Here is a 17,183-nt window from a genome sequence, read left to right as displayed (position 1 = left end):
GCAGAGGAGGAAGGGGGTCAATGGCTGCCCCCTTCTCCATCTTCTGCCAATCTTGCCTCCTCCTCTCCCCACGCCTAGCAGCTCACACCTGCCTAGTCTCCTTAACTCTCCACTCTTGCTTTGTCCAGGACATTTTCCAAAGGGGCTCCAGAGGGATGATATAAAACACAAACCTAGTTTAGCTATGCCCCCATTTAAAAAGCTTTTATCCACTTGCCCTCCAGATAAATCCCAAGCTATTAAGATCTACAAGATCTACCCCCAACTCACCCCTACCCTCCTCTCCAATCCCTCAAAGAAACGCCTCTGTCACCGAGGAGTCTAAAGACTCCTTCCTGGGGCACCTGGGTGGCTCAGTCGGTTAAGCGGCCGACTTCGGCTCAGGTCATGATCTCACGGTCCGTGAGTTCGAGCCCCACGTTGGGCTCTGTGCTTGACAGCTCAGAGCCTGGAGCCTGCTTCAGATTCTGTGTCTCCCTCTCTCTGACCCTCCCCGTTCATGCTCTGTCTCTCTCTGTCTCAAAAATAAATAAATGTTAAAAAAAAAATTAAAAAAAAATAAAATAAAATAAAGACTCCTTCCTGTCCTTTAATAAGCAGACACAAGGCACCTTCCTCTGAGGTCCTTCTCCAACCCCTCAAGGCAAGTTGATGGCACCTTGTCCACAGGTAACTCTTATTGCCTTTATCACAGCATTTTACTATACATTGTTCACAGAATTCAAGCTCCTATATGGGATCCTAAGACACAGAACTGAGCTTCAGAGCCCCCCCAAAACCCTGGGTTTAAACCATGTTACTGGAAAGCTGTTTTCTTTCTCCAAGCCTCAGTTTCATTTTCAATAAATGGGGAAATCCACACCTTACCAGTTTGTTGCAGGGATTAAATGGAATGACAAGGCAAGGCATAGAAGGTACAAGAGTGTTGACTAAGTTATCTCTTCCCCTGGGCTATAAGAGTTCAGTAATGCAAGAACAGGTTTTTTGTTTTCTGGTTTTTTTTTTTTTTACTCTTTTGTATTCCTCATGAATAATACAGTAGACATGCATTAAATGTTGGCAGAATAAAGGGGAGAGGGAGAAAAGCAAGTGAGAAGGGAGGGAGGGAAGAAAGGAGGAAGGAAATTAAGTAATGAAATGAACGAACGAAGCTAGGAGCAAAAAAAGACACCCTGATCTGTTAGAGCTAAAAGAGGTATTTTTAAATATTAGTCATAGGACTTTGAGAATGTCCTATTGCTCCCTACTAGGAAACTCTGACAAGATATCTGCAGACACTAGGAAAAGATCATCAAGAGACCGGCCCATCCACCAGAAAGCAGTGTAGTTCAATATAGGATTGGCGTACAGATTTTAATGTATTCCTCAATTTGTTCATTCCTACTCTGGTCTAAAACACTGGACTTGTCACAAAGGAGGATACAAATAAGCTGATCTTACCGTCAAGAGGTCTCAGTTATAGAGTACCAATCATCCAGGGAGGGGGGGCAGGGAAAGCCTAATTTGTTGTGTCTGCCAATTGCTGTGGTGTAACTATTCCCACCGTGGCTGAGTTCCATCTACCAATGATTTACTCATAATTATTTAGCTCACAAAAAAAAAAAAACCCTATGTATAGTGGTTCGCCCCCACCCGCCTTTATCCACAGGGGATGTATTCCAAGATGGCCAGTGGATGCCTGAAACACGGGTAATACCAAACCCCAATATATATACCAGGTATATATACCAGGTTTTTCTTATCCATACATTCCTATGATCAAGTTTAATTTATACATTAGGCACAGTACGAGATAAGCAATAACATAGAACAATTACAACCATATACTGTAATAAGTTTATGTGAATGTAGTCTCTCTCAAAATATCTTACTGTACTCACCCTTCTTGTGATGATGGGAGATGATAAAATGCCTACATGAGGGGATGAAGCAAAGTGAGTGACAGAGGGATTGTGACATCTCGTCTGGCTACTATCTATCTTCTGACCCTACGTCAGAACGAGAATCATCTGCCTTAGGAACCTCGATTGGCCAGCGGTAACTGACCCAGCCGGAAGCCAGCAACTAGACGGTGGGTAAGAAGTCACGGCTGTGTTTAACAACTGGCTCTCAGGAGCCCTCAGCCGGCCACGGATTCTCCATCCCTCTTAGTTTTCTCATTCCTGCCATCGTTTTACTTAACTCTGTTTTTTATTAGTATCCTCACTGCCTGACGGACAAGGAAAATCGATCAGAGAGGCAACTAATTTTTCTGTCAGTGGTTCTAGCAAAGGAGATTGAATGGGGAGGAAGGTCAAAACTATTAGCTACAATATGTTCATAGGTTTCTACTATCCCCCTTCTCTCTGCCCCGGATTCCTGCAGATGAGTGAAGACAGGTACCCTAATCAAATGCGCAAAATACGAACACACTTTCTGACCGAATATCGACTTGACGGCCGCAACCTGGAAACAGAAATGGGGAGAAAGCAGCTGTGTTGGAAACCTAAGAAAGGTCGCGTTCATCGAGATGGCAGAGGGGATATGAAAATGGGACTTCTCTGGGTAGAAATAGCAGGGAAAATATTTTTCTGAAAGTTACAGATCACAGCAGCTTTCTGGACCCAAATCTCAACAGGAAAAAACATACCAAACTAATAAGGGAGAACTGTTCAGCAAAACATACATCTTTATCTTAACATGGTTAGAAACCGGGGCGACATGGAAAAGTTTTATGAAGTTCTGTGATGAAGTCCCACTCTCTCAGCTGTAGGAAAGGTGTTCCCTGGGTGGTATTTATGCTTTAACAGAAGAGGAAGGCACTGGCCACATTGCCTTCCCCCTCCCAGTGTTTGTAAGGGAGGCGGCACCCCCCTGAATAACACGTCACAAAATGTGCTCCTGACCTCCGGGGGAAGTAGAGGGTGCAGTTCCGAGGAAGGCTTGTCTATAAAAGCGGTTTTCTTTTTATGGCTCAGCAAATGTCTTTTGATGTGAACCCCATTCTCTGTAACCACACTTCGTCTGATCCCGAGCTCCTGAAGGAATACCCTAGCCCTGCTCCGTGATTTCAGCTTACTTACTGTCTAGGCATTCGGGATTCCGGGGCTTTTAGAGGCTACGGTGGCAACAGCTGTTGCTTTATTTCGGTACTAAAGTTAAGCACCCTGAACTCAAGCCACACAGAGGAAACATTAGAAAAATCAAAACTATGTGAAGGTGAGTGAGAATACAAGAAAAAATATGCCTCCGCAGGAGGAAAGAAACACAACTATCACAGACTCATTCTCAAGGAGACGAGAAGGGAGGGATGGAAGGCACTCCCACTCCGTTCAAATGAAGTGCAATGTAACAGTAAAGGAGCCTCCAGGATTTGACATTAAGAAAATAATAACAAACACATGCACGTAACAAGTGTGCATTTAGGGCTGGCTACCTGTTTCACAACCTGAAAGGAATCAGAGAGAGACTGGAGACAGATTTAATCTCCAGGTATTCGAAATTACCCAACTCAAGGAGAATATAATTACCCTCTTTCACTGGAGTAAATAAGGCTGGGCAGGGCTGTGTCAAATGAGCTAAAAGGGCAAATTTATGGCACAGAGGGCAGAAAGTAAGGCAGGAATTAACTGTGCCATTATGCCCATGAGCGGACAAAAGAAAGAATGGGCTCCACTGGTGAGGACAGGAGGGTGGGCAGTGACCCGGGCACCCACGACTGTGTGTGAGTCACATCTGGCAGAGGCAGAAATGAGATCATAAAACAACATGGATGGCAGGTTTTCGATCTTCAAACAGCAAATAGATTAGAAGCGTTGAGGAGTTAAAGTTAACACACAACTCTAACGTGGATTGAGACGTCACGAAAACCAGCAAGGGTGGATTCTCCAGGGTGGGGTGGAAAGAGCCGAGAACTGGTTATTACACCGCATGCATTCCAAAGGCCTGCTCTCCAAATTTTCAGAGGAAGAAGAACGTGATGTTAAAAGCACTGTAGGGCTTGCACACGCGGGGTGGAAAGGTACAGCTTTTATGAACACTGAGCCCAAGGCCAGCCTATCCGGGCACAAATACCAAGTCCACCGTCGATTTGCCGAACTGCGTGTGTGCCCACGCACGCACAGGTACGCTCAGATCTGTTGACCTCCCTGGGTCTGAAAATTCTCTTCAGTGAAATGCCGGAACTAAACTCTGCGATCTGAACGGTGATTTCACGTTTCAAAATTCTAGGAAATAAACCATCGGGAGAAGTTACAGGCCTCTTAGTAAATGAAAGGTCTAGGATGAACGATAACCCTTTTTTGCTCCAAAACACAGAACTGAGACAATGACCACAGAGGCAAGACAGGCCTCAGCCCAGCTGTTACATGGAACCACAGCCACTCAACCCCCACTACCCTGTGCCTAAAACCGACAACCGAGAAGGGCACGGCCTGGTCTCAGGACATTCCATCCCTTGGATTACTTCATGACGTCTCTGTCTCCTACCCGCCTACCAGGGTACAATTTTCTAAAAGCAGAAAAAAAAAAAATCCTTCCCAAGAAAATAAACACTCCAAACAACTGTCCCATTCTGTTACCTATTTGGATTACATAATTACTATGAAGTCAAGACTTTCTTACTGACTTGCCAAAAAAGAACTCTCAGCTCCTAAGTTGAACTTTTTCTCCACCGTTCAAAGCTCTAAAAACTAAAACCCAAGTCCCTAAAAAGCAGTCCCTAGCGCCCACTACAATGGAATAAAAACCCCTCTGCCTCAAATCTGCTCAGAGTGGAAACTCACATCAAAATATCTTAAGTCCATGGAGATCTAGAAGTTCGTGTACTCTGTTCTTCAACAGTAAAAACAATAGTACAGACCCTCACTAAAGGCCCAAAGTGCCTCCATAGGGAGAGAATACCGGCTTTTTTCCTGGCTCCATTGAGGATAACTTAGTCAAGTGTACCTTCACCTTTTCCGTTTGCCCATCTATAAAATGGGGCTACCAGTAATTGGTAACTGGCATCATTTGCCCACAACCAAGCAAAATAGTTAACCCTCGGGGCACCTGGGTAGCTCAGTCAATTAAGCATCCAACTCTTGATTTCCACTCAGGTCATGATCTCAAGGTTTGGTTCGTGAGTTCTAGCCCCAAATCGGGCTTCATGCTGACAGCACGGAGTCTGCTCGGGATTCTCTCCCTCTCCCGTTCATGCTCTCGCTCTCTCGCAAAATAAGTAAAACTTTAAAAAAATCTAAGAGGCACCTGGGTGGCTCAGTCGGTTAAGTGTCCGACTTCAGCTCAGGTCACGACCTCACGGTCTGTGGGTTCGAGCCCTGAGTGGGGCTCTGTGCTGACAGCTCAGAGCATCGAGCCTGCTTCGGGTCTTGTGTCTTACTCTTTCTCTGCCCCTCACCTGCTCATGCTCTCTCTGTGTCTCTCAAAAATAAACAAACATTAAAAAAAAATTTTTTTTTAAGTTAACCCCTTCCTCACTTACCCCTACACCAGGAAAAAACTACTGGGCCAAGGTGATTCGAATCCCACAGAGGACATTAATTAAGGTACCTGTACTTTTCCAGTTGGGGCAGCAGTGAAAAGGCTGAGGGTTCCTTTTATAGCCTGTCGTAACTTGTTTGTCTGGATCAATGTAGAAATAGCAGCACTTTGCTCTTCATAATTCCTCTCCAGGAATACAAAGCGCTAGGATATTCCTGGAATGCCTCCTCACTCACAAATTGTAAGTCGGACCTCCTGCAATCACTGAACTTTGCTCATACGGTCGGTGTCAAGATTAAATGAGATAATGCATGTAAAGAGCTGAGCAAGAACTAAATAAATGATGTTAAAAAAAAAAACCCACAGCGAACCACCACACACACACACACACACCTGCCCCCACTAAAAAAAGGACTATCTCCTGATGCTTATCAACTTACTTGGAATAGGGAAGGCTGAAATGTAAGGTAATCGTTCCACGGCACACTCTAGAGATCTTGGCTAGCCTCTGGTGTTCTCATAGTCAGTCACCTGCTAGTAGTAACGCCAAGAACTTTCCACAATTCCATGTGCTCGTTCATACCCCAGCAGTCCCGTCCAACTCTCAACATCAAGAGGCATCAGAGAGTTTGAACCAATGGGAACAGGAATGCAAAAGACCTTATAGAAAGTCCAAAGCCCCGGACATTGATCATGTGGAAGTTTTGCCAGAAAAGCCAAATACCCCACACTAACCGTGTAGTTGGGGGGGGGGGGGGAGGGGCGGGAGAAATAAAGTGCAGAATCTAAACATCCTAATGAAAAAGTCCACATCTAGACCAGCCCCTAAAAGTAGAGCTCTTCTCTAAATTTTAGGCTACAAATAAACTCTTCGTAAGGCACACCTAGCCATCTTTGCTGTTTGGCTGTGCATGGTTATATTGTCCTTCTAGGCCCAAAACCATTTTTCAAGAGCTTCATGAAAATACAAATATTTTCATGACGAGGGATATGCGGGTTTTACTATGATTTATAACTGAGTTTTACAATTCACTTGGGGCACACAAGACATGCGACACTCACTTTGCCAGTGACACGCCGAAGAATGTAACCAAGCAGGACATTTTTTTTTTTTTCTTTTTAGAGATGGCCAAATGAATACTGTCTGGGCTCTACATCTGCAACGGTCATGAGGTGGTGGCAAAAAGTAAATAGCCATAAAACTTTGATTTTTTATTGTGTGTTATGCCTATCAACCCATAAAAGGCCAGGATACGTCACAGCTTTTGTAGTTTCTAAGCCATTTTTTGGGGAAACACACAGGGCGTTAGTGTTAGCTTATTCAATCGGTAAAAAACCAGGCCGCTTGAAGGCACTTGTACTTTCTAAGCCACGCCTGCCAAATGCAAAGGGCAAATGCGCCCCATAACTTTAGGGAAGGGTAAGTCACGTGCTACCTCTTGCTGAGTGGTTGGTTGATGTCACATGACAGACGTTTTTACGACACCTGGCTAGTACCAGGAACGAGTATGTTCCCTACAATTCAAAGTAACAAGTGCAACTTGTAAAAGTCAAGTATTTTTATTTAATACATTCTAATCAAATAGTAACAGCAGTAAATAAACACTTTGAAAAACAGGCAAGTATCCCCCTATCTCTGGAAGAAAATTAAGTCGAAGTATTCTACATGGTAGAAGGGAGAGACCAAGTGCTGATGTCCGTGGTCAGACAATTCAAGGACAGCTTGGAAATTTCTAAAGCCGTTTCCCAAAAGTCAATGGCAACAGGTTGGGATACGGCTACTTCAAAGGATAAAATGTCTGTATCTACATGGTTTTATTAACAGGGATTGAGTTGCACCTGTATAGCACATTCTTGTCTTTAGCCTTAAAGGAAAAGACAAAGTCTTTTCCGTTTGCACCAGTTGGAAATATTTCTGAAATAAGGCTCCCTTAAAATGGATTACTACAGTACTCATTCACATGAGAGAGTTCATACATGTAGTAAAAAGTCAAATACAGGATTTCATGGTCACTTTTTTGGTTGATTTGGTTAATTGCATAAAAAGGAGGATAAATACTCACAAGCAGGATCTGTTTAACAAAACTCCTAGGTACATCAAGAACGCAAAAACAGAAAACGTCCTAAAGTAGACTCTGATCACCAGGCACGTAAAATTAAAGCTAAGCCTGCGTCAGTTTTTTCCTTCGACTTCTTCAGTGCTCCTGCGCAGAGTTCTCGCTCTACCGCCAGGGTCTGGGCCTTCTACCTAGCAAACAGGAACCCTGGGAAGGCAAGGCATTCTGATAAAATGTTCCTTCAGCCTCTACTCAGGACATTTTATTTTTACCTTAAAAGGATCAGCTGGTCTTGGTCAGCCTTAGGGAAAGGAAGCATTACTCAGGTGAAAACATTTGGGGAAACTTTAAATACCTAGCTACCTCCTCACACGTTTAAGTTAGATGGACTTCAGCTGTTTTTAGAATTCCGAGTAGTTATCCAGAGTAGTGACTCAAGTTTTGGTTCTTTTTTTTTTTTTTTTTTTTTTTTAATACATAGCTGCATTCGGAGATACTCTATAGGAGGCATGTTTAGAAAAAGAGAAACACTTATACCTGGAATTTATATTCTTCCAAGTAATCTTTTAGTCTTGTTGGTAAAGGCAGTCCCCAGATGGTGCCGGTGCATTTGTTAATGGTGAGTCTACAGAGATGCTGCAGAGGCGGGGCTGATGTGTAGAGCGGTTTGGTCAGATAAAGGTGAACGGTGCCGTTCCGGGGCGCTTCTGGGCCTGTCCGCTTATCCTTGCACATCTGAACGTAGTAGTCGATCAGATGAACCACACTGTCAAACTGTTTAAGCTTGGATTTGACACATATGATAGAGTCCAACCTGAATTTCCCATCTTGGTATTCGATTCGTAGATTAGTTGGTCCAGCTGATGTTTTAACAGATATTGTTAGTAGGTAGTCTGAGTGCGAGCTATCTCTAATCAAGAAAGTTCCTTCTGGTGCCTCTTTTAATTTCTCTTTGGCTTCATTAACAGTCATACTTCCCCAGTACCAACCTGGGGTTTCCGTTCAAGAAGAAAAAGAAGAGAGGGTAAAATAGTTATTATACAGAATTTCTTAAATAGGGCAAATACTTGGCAACAATTTTTCTAGCTCTAAAGAGAAGTGTGTGACAGTTTACCAGAGACTACCATAAATATTTTAGGTAGACATCTAATGAAAATGTGGGTTCCTTTTTATGAACACAAACTGCAAGCCAGTTTTCTTCTTTAAAAAGTAACGTTCGGTAGCCCTTTAAACTCTCTTGAGATTTTCTCCGAAGGACACAGAATTTTGCCATAGGACACACTGGCTGAGAAAGCATGATGCTTCTAGCACCGTTCAAGTGAAATCAAAGTAAATTAGAAATAACTCGGAAGTTAGAAATAAAAGGCGTGCCCTTACAAAGGTGGAAACCCCAACTCCTGGAATCCCAGCAGTTTTGTAATCCCAAAACTTCTTGGAAGACTCGCGACCACCCTCTCCCTCCCTCCCCAAATCCGTTCATGGCAGAAACTCTGTTCAGAGACCTTGGAAAGTACTGCTATTTCCTTGTTTTTGAAGCGCGGTTCTACTACAACAGCTTCTGTTTGTTGCTTTGGTTACAACTACCATATCAGCCACTGAGAAATGAGGGAAACCCCAACTGATAAGAAGTAATTCAAGTTTACAATCCGCACCTCCTTTGGACTTTGCCCTAATCCAAATCCCATCACAACCTTCCGTCTCCCCAGCGTTCTCCATTTCATCTGCCTGCACCATCCCGGGGCCCATCTCGTTTTCAAAAACCACTTCGAGCCATTCTGCATAAGAAGTCTGAACAATGCGCTCTTCCACCCCCCCCCCCCCATCCCCCACCCCCCAAATTGCTCGGGTACCTGCAATCTGCCGGTCCGCCCCGCTGAGGGAAAGTCGGTGGTCCACACTCAAAGACCGAACCGCAAGTGACTTTTCCCTCTCTCTAGTACTACCAAAACTTCAATTTTGCCCCAAACGTAAGCTTTTGGGATTCAGATTTTGAAAGCTTGCGTGGTTTGCCAGATTTTTTTTTTTTTCAATCTTCTCTTCTTTCAGACGCCGAGAGACGACGGCGGGCCACGCAAAGCGCAGGACTGCGCTTGAACCAAGCAATAACCCTGGGCGCGCAGCCCCTCAAGGCCGCGCTCTGCAAGGGGCTTCGCTGGCCGCCTTCCTCCCGGCCCTGCTGCAACCGCCCGCGCGGCAATCAGTCCTTGGAACTTGGCCGCCAAGGTCCCGGGCTGCAGCGGCGGCTCGGCTCGGAAGCCGGATGCGGCTGAAACTGCGGGCAGCGCAGCGCCCACTGGCCGCCCTCGTTCCCCGCGGAAAGGGAGGCGCCTGGCTCTTTCTCCCGCTAGGGTTCAAGCCCGTGTACCGACCCCTGAGCAGCTGCGGCAAACAGCTGAAGGCTCCAGCTCCCTGAGAGGCTATTTCCAAGCAGCCCTTCTCGCGTTCTGCCCACCCCTAGGCCTCTGGGTCCCCCGAGAACCACTTTTCTTTCGCATTCCCAAGGATCCAGGGCCGTGCGGACATCCTCTCCGCGGGCCCCCGCCCTGAGGCGGGGACGGGAGGCAAGGGGCTGCAGTTCAATCCCATTCTGCGCTCTGCACCGCGGCCCCGCTTCCTAGCCGCGCTCCGCGTCAGCAAAGCCCCCAACCGCGTCTTTGGGGAAGCGACCCTTCTCGCGCGCGTCGCGGCTGGTCGGCTCCCTACCTGTTTGACTGAGCTCCCGTAGGGCCTTCGCCAGACGCGCCGCCTCCGGGGACGGCTCTTCCGCGGACCCCGCGGTCCCCCACTGGCTCTGCGTCCCTTCCGCGCCATTCCCGGAGGACTCGAGACACCGCAGGGTCATGGGAGAGGGGTCACCGCGGCAAAGACAGGTGGCCGCCCGCGCTGGGATCAGAGAGGGGCACGCGTCCTTCTTGGAAATCAGTGAGAACCCCAAAGCGAGTCTCTGCGGGGTATCCGAATTGGTGGAGGGGGAGGGGATGGGAGGCTTCTGGCGTTTCCTCCCCAGGTCCCAGTGGACGGACGGCAAAGTCCCCCGCAGGCGCGGTCACCCACAGTTTGCCTGCAAAAAAGAAAGTATGGGGTTGGGTCGGTCCAAATTGGACCCCTGCGTCTGGGACTGTGGGTGGGAAGACAGACGTGGAAAATCCCGGGGACTCCTCCGCGTCTATCCTCCCGCACCATTTAACCCCAAGCATGCAGTGACTGCCCCGGCCCAGCTGTAGAGAAAGGAGGATAAAAGAGAGAGCAGCGATCCAAGACGCCGGAGTTGCAGAGGGGGAGGGGGGAGGGACAGGATAAGGGTGGGGAACAGGGTGTCTTCCCGCCCAGGGCTACTAGCTGAAATCGCAGACTAGCAAAGACGAGTCACCTGCGGGTATGGTGGTAAATAGGCCCTAGTCAAGGACAGACAGAAAAATCGCAAAGGAAAGAACAGGAGATATCCCCAAATTGGCACCCCTCTATCTCACACTCCGCACAGCCCGGGGGCCCCGGGACGAAGCACCCTGAGCCGCCAGCCCGGGGCGCCAAGGTGCGCGAGCTGCCGCACCCCCGCCCGGAGGCTGCCTGGCTCCTCTCTGCCCGCTCCCCAGCGCCCGCTTGGGGTAGAGTTGGGGGGCTCCCCGGGCTCCGTGGCTGCCCCTCTAGTGGCCGGGCGGCGGCGGCTGCTGCAGCCGCCGCGGGCGCTGTCGAGGAATCGGCCCAAGCGCGCAGCCCTCGCGGGGGCTCGGAGCCCGGAGCCGAGACCCGGGCCGGGGCAGAACGGGCGGCTGCGAGCGCCGCTGGACGTGCAAGACAACGAACGCCGAGCCCTTACCTCGGCCTCGGCCGCAGCGTCCACACCAGGCAGCCTCCCCAGCGGACATGGGGCGGGGGAGTCGGGAGGGGCCAGGGAGAGGAGGGGTTTCTGCCCGAGTTTCCCCAGTTGACTTTTAATTTGGGAACGAGATGCCTGGGGATGCGCTCCGCACTAGCCAGAGTTCTCTGCGCAGAGGGCAAACAAAAGCCCGGGGGATCTTCGCTTGGAACCCCCGAGCTCTGAAATCCCCCACCCTGGGCAGCTGCTGGCTTTCCCTCCGGCTGCGACCAAGGAGGTGGGAAGAAGAGAGGGAGGAGGAAGGAACTAGGGCGGGAGGCAGGCGGGTGGGGAGGAGCGGCAGATCAGGTTATTAGGATTATTAATTTGGATGGCTGTTTGGGGCGGGGGAGTAAACTCCGGAGACTTCCCGACGCCTAGAAGGAGCCGAAGAAAGCAGGCAGTAGCGCCCGGCCGCGGGGCAGAGCCGAAGCTCGGACTCTCTCCCTGGCCGCTCTGAACTGCGGAAGCCAAGGCCGCCCGGCGCTCGCAGCCGCGCCCCATGCCCTCCCCGGCGACCCTCCAGGGGGAGGAGCCTTCGGGCTCCCGGGACCAGTACCTGCCGCCAACCCCCGACCGAGCTCCTCCGGCGCCCGGGCTGCGGGCGCAGGGGATCCTGAGGCTGTGCGCACCGGGCCCGGGGGCGCACTGTCCGCGGCCCGCGCAGCGCCGGTTGCGGCGGGCGAGGAGGTTCATGCTTCAAGGGAAGCCCAAGGCCCGTGAGCCGCGGTGGCGGCGGCCAGACATGGCAAGAGTTAAACGTCTGTCCCCGGAGCCGGGTGTGCGCGCGACTTCCCAGCCCCGCGCGCCTCCCTAGCTCCCCGCCTCCCTCCCCTGTCCGCGCTCTCAGGGCGCCCCTCCCGGCTGCTGCGGAGGCCGCTTTCCAGGAACTTTCCAGGAATCCGTCTCACGTGACCGCGGCCCCCGCTCCTGCTTTAAAGAGGCTCCGGCGCTAATGCGCAGGCTTCAGGGAAGGCGGGCTCATAGCGCTCGTTGCGGTGCTGGGCGGCGCGGCTGCCCAGGAGTCCGCCCGCCTCTGACCGCACAGCTCCGAGTGCTCCGAGGCGCGCACAAGCCCCACCACCACCGCCGTCCCCGCTTCGGCGGCCGGAGCCTGACCCCCACCGTGTCAGCTGTGCGCGGGGGTCTGAGGACCAAGCGATATCCTCGCCCAGCCGCGGGTCTCTGTCTTTCCCACCCGCTCCGCGCCTTCTCGACGTGACCCTCCCAACTGCACATTTTGTGAAAGGGATGCGGGAGAGGCTGGGGGTCCCCGAAAACGGCCCCTCTCGCTCTACGGCACATTAGTGGGGGTGGGAGAGGCCCCGATCCAGGCCCCCGCGCTCCCCACCGAGAGCCGGAGGGAGCGGACCGAAGGCTGTGCCCTCGCCCAGGTCCTAGAAGGCAGCCAGCGAGCTGAGAGCGGTGCCTCCTTAAGCGGCGCTAGCGGCTCTCAGTCTCCTCCCCCAGGCGCTCCTGCTCTCAAGTCTCCGGCAGCAGACCAGTCGGGCTCCTCCTCCCCTCCTCCCCCTTCCCCTCCTCCCTCTGTTCGTAGTCTACACGGCCCCACTGTCTCCTTCCGCTGGCAGACCCCGCTCACCTGCTCTGACTGCTGAAGGGGCGCCCTTACCTACGCTCCCGGGTCGTGCTGGACCGCCGGCCTAGGTGCCTTGCAGTCCCGAGAGCTCTCGTCTTGGCGATTTCTCCCGCAGGGCTAGCGCCCAGGGACTGGAAATTCGGAAAGATCTTGTCACTCCCCTGCCCGGAGACCCTCACCTCCTCCCACCCGATTGAAGGCCACACGGACTCCGTTGGAACTCAGCTCCTCGCCTGCATGCCCGCCTCCAAAGTGTGACCTACTTTTAAAAAACCATTAGCACTCACGGGAAAACCGGATCCCAAATTTCGATAACCATTTTTCTTTGAAATACTATTCTATTGCATCACTGCTCAAAAGCTTGAAAGGTCAATGGCCACTTTCAGTTGAAGCAGGGGCTAAGGGGAAGTTGGGCGAGGAAGGGGGAGGAGGCGTGGGGGAGGCCGGCTCACAAACCTTGCCTGGTGTCCCCCCTGCTGGCCCTAGGAGGAAGCGTAAACCAGCTTCCTGCCTTCCCGGACAGGCAGGAGTCAGGCAGGAATGATTCTCTCAATAATTTTCCTGCTTTTGAGTAAGTAACTATGCAAATGATAGGCAGGTGAGCCAGGAAGTAGGGGCGGGGGGGGGGGGGGGGGGGGGTGGGGGGGGGGGGAGGGAGGCATTTCCAAGCTAACAAATGACTTTGTCAACAATAGAGTGGTGTGGATGGAATCGTGTTTTGTTTTTTAGAGTCTAACAAGTAGAGGGCAGAGCTAATTCAACCCTAGTTAAACCTGTATAAAGTGGCTGAATAATTTGGCCAAATCATTTACCATCTTTGGGCCCTCGGCCTTTTCTATAAAATAAAGGAACTGGACTCCAGTCCTGGCTCAGGGACTGGGATGAATGAACAAATCAGATTCATGTAGAGTTTGTGTGTAGTCTGAGGCCCAGAGAACCTTTAAGAACCACTATATCTACTAGGGTTCACTATGTTCTAGGTTATTCCATTTGGCTTCTTATTCCTCTGCGGAGAATCCCAGACCAAGGATGTACCCACTGTTCTGCAGTTTAAACTAAAAGATTTTAAGGTTTTTACAAAGATAAATTTCTATTTAATTGCCAGTTGAAATGAATCTGCCAGCAACCTTCCTGCATGTACTTTCCTGTTGCCTCCTAGCACATGCTGTTCCCTCTTCCTGGGATGCCCTTCGCCAGAATGGGTGTGTGGCCAGCTCTCATCATTCAGCTCCCAGCTCAAAGTCACCTCCACAGACAGTCATTGTTCACAAAAATTACAGTAAGCACAATGCCAACTGCAGGGGCACCAAATTTTGTAGCAAAGAAAGATTTTCGGCTTTTGTTTCTGAACTGTTTCCCAGAGATCCCAGCATTTTGTTGGCTTTTTTAATCCCCAAGAAACACATATGGGAGGGCCTCTTAGGAAAATATTTATGGGATCGTTTTAAGTGAGAAAAAAGTAGAATGTGAAATTGTATCTATGCTATGGTTACAACATTATAACATTATGTATATGCCTGTGGGCAAAAACAGAAGGAAATGTAGAGAAATGAAAGCAGCTTTTTTTCGGGTGGCAGGATATGGGTAAATTTTTAAACTTGACTTTCTTTAATACTGTTCCAGTATTTTGGATACAGTCATTGTTTTCCAAAGTTGCATGTGAGTGTCTTCAGTGACTCTAAGAGGGTAGAGTGTAATTGGTAGAACTTATGACTCTAGTCCTGACGGACCTCCTTCCTGAACTCCCAGGCGGGTCACTCAGCACTGCCTTTCAGATGTCTCATGGGTACCCCCAGTTTAGCACGTCCCAAACCAAGACCCGATAATTTCTTTTTTTTTTTTTTTAATTTTTTTTAATGTTTATTTATTTTTGAGACAGAGAGAGACAGAGCATGAACGGGGGAGGGGCAGAGAGAGAGGGAGACACAGAATCCGAAGCAGGCTCCAGGCTCTGAGCCATCAGCCCAGAGCCCGACGCGGGGCTCGAGCTCGCGGACTGCGAGATCGTGACCTGAGCTGAAGTCGGACGCTCAACCGACTGAGCCACCCAGGCGCCCCCCCCAAAATTTCTTAAAACAACCCTGTTTGAGACAAAAACAAAAGCAGTTTCTCCTTCATTTCTCCCCATCTCTCAGAAATGTCATTTCTAATCTTCCATTGCTCTGGCTAAAAGCCTTAAAATCATCCTTGACTGCTCTCTGTCAAACGCCCCACATCCCACGTGTTGGCCAATCCTTTGACTCTGATTTCACAACAAACCCAGAAGTAAAGCCCTTGCCACATTTTCACCACACACCAGTCCAAGCCAGGCTTCCCAGTCTCTGCCTGGCCTACTGCTGCAGCCTCTACCTGGTACCTTTGTCCCTCCGACAGACTCTTCCTGACAGAGCAACGACAGTGACCCTGTTTAAGGATCTGCTCCAGTCCAAATGGCTGCATCACACAAGAGTGAAAGACAAAATCCCAGTAGCTTCTCGGTTCTATTTATTTCCCTGATATCCCCTCCTGCTCTGTCCCTTGATCATTCCGCTCAAGGCACCTTGGACTCCTTGCTGTTTCCAACACCTACTGCCCTTACTCCTTCCTCAGCACCTTCTCCTCGACCCACCAGGCTCCTCCTTCAGATATCTGCGTGGTTTGTTCCCTTACTTCCACGGGCCTTTATTCAGTGCCACCGGCTCAGTGAGACCTTGCCTGACCACCGTATTCAGATTCAACCCACCTCCACACGCAGTTCTCTCTCTTTCCTGCTCTGGTTTTCTCCTTAACACTGATCACTATCTAACCTAGTTATATTTTATTTATTGGTCTGGTTTCCCGTATTTCTCCTTCACTAGAATGTAAGTTCCATGAGGCCATGTACTCGTATTTGCATTCTTCACAGCTACATCTCAGCACCTCCGATAGTCCCCCGCATGTAGCCGGCATTCCCCGTACGTGTTGAATGAGTCAGTGGATGGATGGGTGGTCCGTTAGCAGTGTGGCTTTAAGGTTAAACTTCCCAGGCATGAATCCTCACTCTGCCACCACTTGCTACATGAGTGATCTCTGGCAAATTATTTATCCTCTTACGGAGATAATACTGGAACTTACCTTAGAGAGCGGTGGGGAGAACTAAATGAGATCATCATATCTCATATCTATATCCCTGTATCTCTCTAACGCTGTATCTCATATCTGTTCTGTTCAGCGGGGCAGGTGCACGGCTGCGACGCTGAACTGTCATTCTACTTGACAGGGGAAGGGAGAAGTTTCTTCTGTGGCCTGCATTGAGGAATTGCCAAGGCCTGAAAATCTCTCTGTGCCAAAGTCAAACTGGATGCTCTTGATTTGCGATGCAGATGTTCTAATACTGGAGTTGACAAGTGCTCCACACCAAGTTGTTGTTGCTGTTGTTGTTGTTGTTGTTGTTGTTGTTTTGCCTATTTGCATACAGAGTGTCTTAATTTTTGTTTTAGGGGTAGGGGAGCGATAGGATGATCCATCATTGGCTTTTGTGTCTGGCGTGCCTAGGAGCAGAAGGTACTTTTAATTGGCCACCATCCCTTCCTTTCAGACTTTGCCATCTCACTGCCACCACTGTCACCATTACCGCCACCACCACCATCACATACACTCCACCTTCACAAACCCCTGTGATCCTGGAACCCACCTCTCTGGACAGCACGTGACCCAGGTTAGTTAACAGAAATGTCTCAGTTCCCCGGACACAGAGGTTTCTCCAGTGTCACAGTCCAAGCAGATTGTTTTTTTAGGATTTGATGTATGTGCTGCAAGAGGAGCGATCCCCCCTCCGGCCCCCGCCTCTGAGATGATGAGCAGTGATGACCATGTGAGCCAAATTTTCTACCACCTAGAAGGAGCCCTTCAAAGAAGGGAAGCAACAGAGAATGCAGAGCTCAGGCTAGAGTGGGAGGAAGAGGTCTCCGGAGCGCTTGAATCCAGTTCGCCTGAGGCCACACCACCCTTGGGCTCAGATACAGGAGCCAACATGTTAATTTTTCCTCCTTAGTTTGACTTGGGTCCTGTAACTTGTCATCAAAGACACTCTCATGGGGTGTAGGGAGTTGGGTAGGAAAGACTCCATGGGAGGGAGTGGAATAGAGAATTGAAAAGATACAGGACAGAACTATCTTCTGTATGATGAGCATCTCTTACTTCTCCCCTGGTGCTACTCAATACCAATTCCCTTTTACAAGGTCCTGCTTACTCC

At 49.6% G+C, this 17,183-nt stretch overlaps 1 protein-coding gene across 2 annotated transcripts; it reads right to left on the bottom strand.

The window, feature by feature from the left end:
• Window positions 1-7,956: 7,956 nt before the first annotated feature.
• Window positions 7,957-12,699, bottom strand: SOCS2 (suppressor of cytokine signaling 2). 2 transcript variants are annotated; one of them, XM_049626095.1, is made up of 3 exons: window positions 11,933-12,699; window positions 10,221-10,578; window positions 7,957-8,506 (listed from the first exon to the last, which is right to left on the bottom strand). In XM_049626095.1, the coding sequence occupies exons 2-3, from the start codon at window positions 10,357-10,359 to the stop codon at window positions 8,049-8,051; spliced, it is 597 nt and encodes a 198-aa protein (XP_049482052.1). In that variant the 5' UTR covers window positions 10,360-10,578; window positions 11,933-12,699; the 3' UTR covers window positions 7,957-8,048. The 2 variants fall into 2 exon arrangements, with proteins under 2 accessions (XP_049482052.1, XP_049482053.1); XM_049626096.1 differs by lacking the exon at window positions 11,933-12,699 and having other exon boundaries at window positions 10,221-10,766.
• Window positions 12,700-17,183: the final 4,484 nt, after the last annotated feature.

Source organism: Panthera uncia, chromosome B4, assembly GCF_023721935.1.
Source record: "Panthera uncia isolate 11264 chromosome B4, Puncia_PCG_1.0, whole genome shotgun sequence".
Classification (NCBI taxonomy): domain Eukaryota; kingdom Metazoa; phylum Chordata; class Mammalia; order Carnivora; family Felidae; genus Panthera; species Panthera uncia.
This window is presented reverse-complemented; position numbering and strand designations above follow the sequence as displayed.